This window comes from Colobus angolensis, unplaced genomic scaffold (assembly GCF_000951035.1).
Source record: "Colobus angolensis palliatus isolate OR3802 unplaced genomic scaffold, Cang.pa_1.0 Scaffold25, whole genome shotgun sequence".
In the NCBI taxonomy this organism is placed as follows: Eukaryota; Metazoa; Chordata; class Mammalia; order Primates; family Cercopithecidae; genus Colobus; species Colobus angolensis.
This window is the reverse complement of record NW_012115710.1, coordinates 146,689-149,874: the sequence shown is the minus strand read 5'-3', so window position 1 is coordinate 149,874 and position 3,186 is coordinate 146,689. Positions and strand designations below refer to the sequence as shown.

The following is a 3,186-nucleotide window of genomic DNA, read 5'->3' as shown; positions in this document are numbered from 1 at the left end:
AAAAAAAAAAAAAAAAAAAAAGTGAAAATGGATGGCTTGTGGGAGAGGATGAGGAACTAACGCATACAAAACGGATGAAAGAAAGCCTGAATTCTGGGCCTTTACCTGCAACGGTCCCAGAAACGAGTGGCCACCACAGGGGTGCTGGTGCGGGTGTGGATCTGGGCGAGTCCACGGAAAAGGAGCCCGTCCTCGGCCATCGAGTAGAGCACGCGAGGCGTGGGGAACATGGCACCCAGGAGGCTGCGTGCAGGAGAAAACGGGAACACGCATGGGGACTCAGGAAGCAAGAGGGACTGGGGCTTCCGCTCCATCACCTCTGTGGGTGAAGCGTCTCCTCCCTTTACGCAAGGCCCAGGACACCCGAGAGCTAGACAGCAGACAGGGAGACGGCGTCCAGCACTGACCTGGAGGACAGGGCACAGAGGGTGCCGACGGCCACAGCATATCTGATGGGGGCCTATCCAATGTGGACAAAAGCCGCCGGCAAGGGGTTCTGGGGACATATCAGGTAGTACGGCACCATGAGGGTGAGCGCTGCTGAGACACCAAAATAGGCCAAGAAGCAGATGAAGATCGAGGTCACGATGCCCAGGGGGATGGAGCGGTGAGGGTGGAGGGCTTCTTCTCCTGCAGGACAGGTATATGCACTGGGCCAGGAAAACGCACAGAAGCGAGGGTGCAAAACCCCCTTCCCTCTTCCCCATCCGAGAGCAGGGTAGCCTTTAATGAAACCTGTGCCCGGCGGCAGCCCAGACGGTGCCCACCCCCCGATGAGACGGAATGCCCGTGTTACCTGTGGTGGCGATGCCATCAAAACCCACAAACGCAAAGAAACACGTGGCTGCTCCATGGAGAATCCCGCCAAAGCCAAAAGGCACAAACCCGCCAGAGCCCAGTGAGCCCAAGCTGCGGGGAGAGGAGGAACAAGAAACTTTGGTAAGGTGTGCAGCTGTCTTTCTGGGACGACTCAGTTAACTCCAACTGCTCAGTGAATTCCACAAGCCCTGGACCTCCCCTGCCTTCCCCTTCATCCGGCTCCGTCAGCCCAGACTCCCCCTGTTCCCACAATAGTCCAGGTTCTGTACCGCAGCCCCCACTGCTGTGTCCAAGAGGGCACCTCTGGCCAGTTGCAATGGCTCACGCCTATAATCCCAGCACTTTGGGAGGCTGAGTCAGGTGGATCTTGAGCCCAGAGGCTGAGACCAGCCTGGGCAACATGGCAAAACCCCATCTCTACAAAAAATTAAAAACTTAGCTAGGTGCGGTGGTGGTGCATACCTATAGTCCTAGCTACTCTAGATGATCGCTTGAGCCTGGGAGGCAGAGGCTGCAGTGAGCCATGATCATGCTAAAGCACTCCAGCCTGAGGGACAGAGCAAGACCCTGTTTCAAAAAATAAAAATAAATTTTAGGCTGGGAGCAGTGAGTGGTTCACACCTGTAATCCCAGCACTCTGACAGGCTACGGTGGGCAGATCACCTGAGGTCAGGAGTTTGAGACCAGCCTGGCCAACATGGCGAAACCCCATCTCTACTAAAAAAAAGAAAACAAAAAACAAAAAAAAACCAAATTGGACAGGTGTGGTGGCAGGCATCTGTAATCCCAGGTACTCAGGAGGCTGAAGCAGGAGAATCGCTTGAACCCGGGAGGTAGAGGTTGCAGTGAGCCGAGATTGTGCCACTGAACTTTAGCCTGGGCAACAGAGCGAAACTCTATCTCAAAAAATAAAAATAAAAATAAATTTTAAAATAAAAAAACAGGCCAGGCACAGTGGCTCACACCTGAAATCCTAGCACTTTGGGAGGCAGAGGTGGGCAGATCACTTGAGGTCAGGAGTTCGAGACCAGCCTGGCCAACATGGCGAAACCCCATCTCTACTAAAAATACAAAAATTAGTTGGGCGTGGTGGCAAGTGCCTGTAGTCCCAGCTACTTGGGAGGCTGAGGCAGGAGAATCACTTGAATCCAGGAGGTGGAGGTTGCAGTGAGCTGAGACTGCACCACTGCACTCCAGCCTGGGCAACAGAGCAAGACTCAGTCTCGAAAAAAAGAAAAACAAACAAACAAACAAAAAAACTAAAAACTAAACTAAAAATTAAAAATGAAATAAAATGATTGATTTTAGTGTGGAGTCCCAGCTACCTGGGAGGCTGAGATGGGAGGATCACTTGAGCTCACTTGAGCCCAGGAGTCCGAGGCTTCATAGAGCCACGATTGTGTCAGTGCATTCCAGCCTGGGAAAGAGAGAGACTCTGCCTTAAAAAAAAAAAAAAAACTGTCCTAAGTAGAGAGGAAGAAACTTGTCTAAGTCAGTGGTTCTCAGCTTCTGATTATTCTCAGCTTCTGATTGTCCCGTGGGTAGAGGTCAGGGATGTTGCTCAATGCCCTGTAATGCACAGGGTGGCCCCCGTGACAAAGAATCACCTGCCCCAGGATGTTAATGCCACCGTGTGGAAACAGTGGTCCCTTACCTGCCTGTGATTCCCATCATAGGTTCTTCCTTCTGGTTTTCTAATACCCACCACTGTTGCCTCCTCCCCCAAGCCTTTCCCACCCCCTTCCTCCTCCATGCCCCCTCACCCCATCTTATCTCTGACCCCCGCCTCACCAGTGAGGACCAACACCAGGCCCAGCGCAAAAAAGTCTGGATACTTGGCCAGGACTTGAGGCACGTGCAGAGAAATGCCCTGCAGGGCATGGGAGATGCGATTCCCGATCAGGCTGTCAAACGCAAAACTCCAGGCCTTGGCCACGCTGGCGGCACCTGCAGCCACAGAAGGAGGAACGTGCATTTATGAACATGTGCTGAACCCTGACCATGTGCCATGTGCGATCTCGGCTCACTGCAACCTCCGCCTCCCGGGTTCAAGTGATTCTCCTGCCTCAGCCTCCCAAGTAGCTGGGACTACAGGCACTTGCCACCACGCCCAACTAATTTTTGTATTTTTAGTAGAGATGGGGTTTCATCATGTTGGCCAGTCTGGTCTCGAACTCCTGACCTCAAGTAATCCACCCACTTCGGGACAGCACCCGGCCAGGGATAAATCATTTTTAAAAGAAAAAGGGAAAAGAAAAATACCTAATCTCAAAAAAAGTATTTTGATGGGATGGGGAGAAGTAGTAGAAAAAGAAGAATAAAATAGGCCAGGCGTGGTGGCTCATGCCTGTGAGAGGCCGAGGCAGG

General features: G+C 52.4%; 1 protein-coding gene across 1 annotated transcript in view; it reads right to left on the bottom strand.

Annotated features, from left to right (window-relative positions):
- LOC105514820 (cationic amino acid transporter 3-like) overlaps window positions 1–3,186 on the bottom strand; it is an 11,150-nt gene that overhangs the window by 6,851 nt on the left and 1,113 nt on the right. Inside the window, 5 exon segments of the mRNA XM_011946481.1 lie at window positions 106–125; window positions 127–243; window positions 408–630; window positions 797–909; window positions 2,583–2,766. Of these exon segments, the coding sequence (XP_011801871.1) occupies window positions 106–125; window positions 127–243; window positions 408–630; window positions 797–909; window positions 2,583–2,766 (657 nt within the window).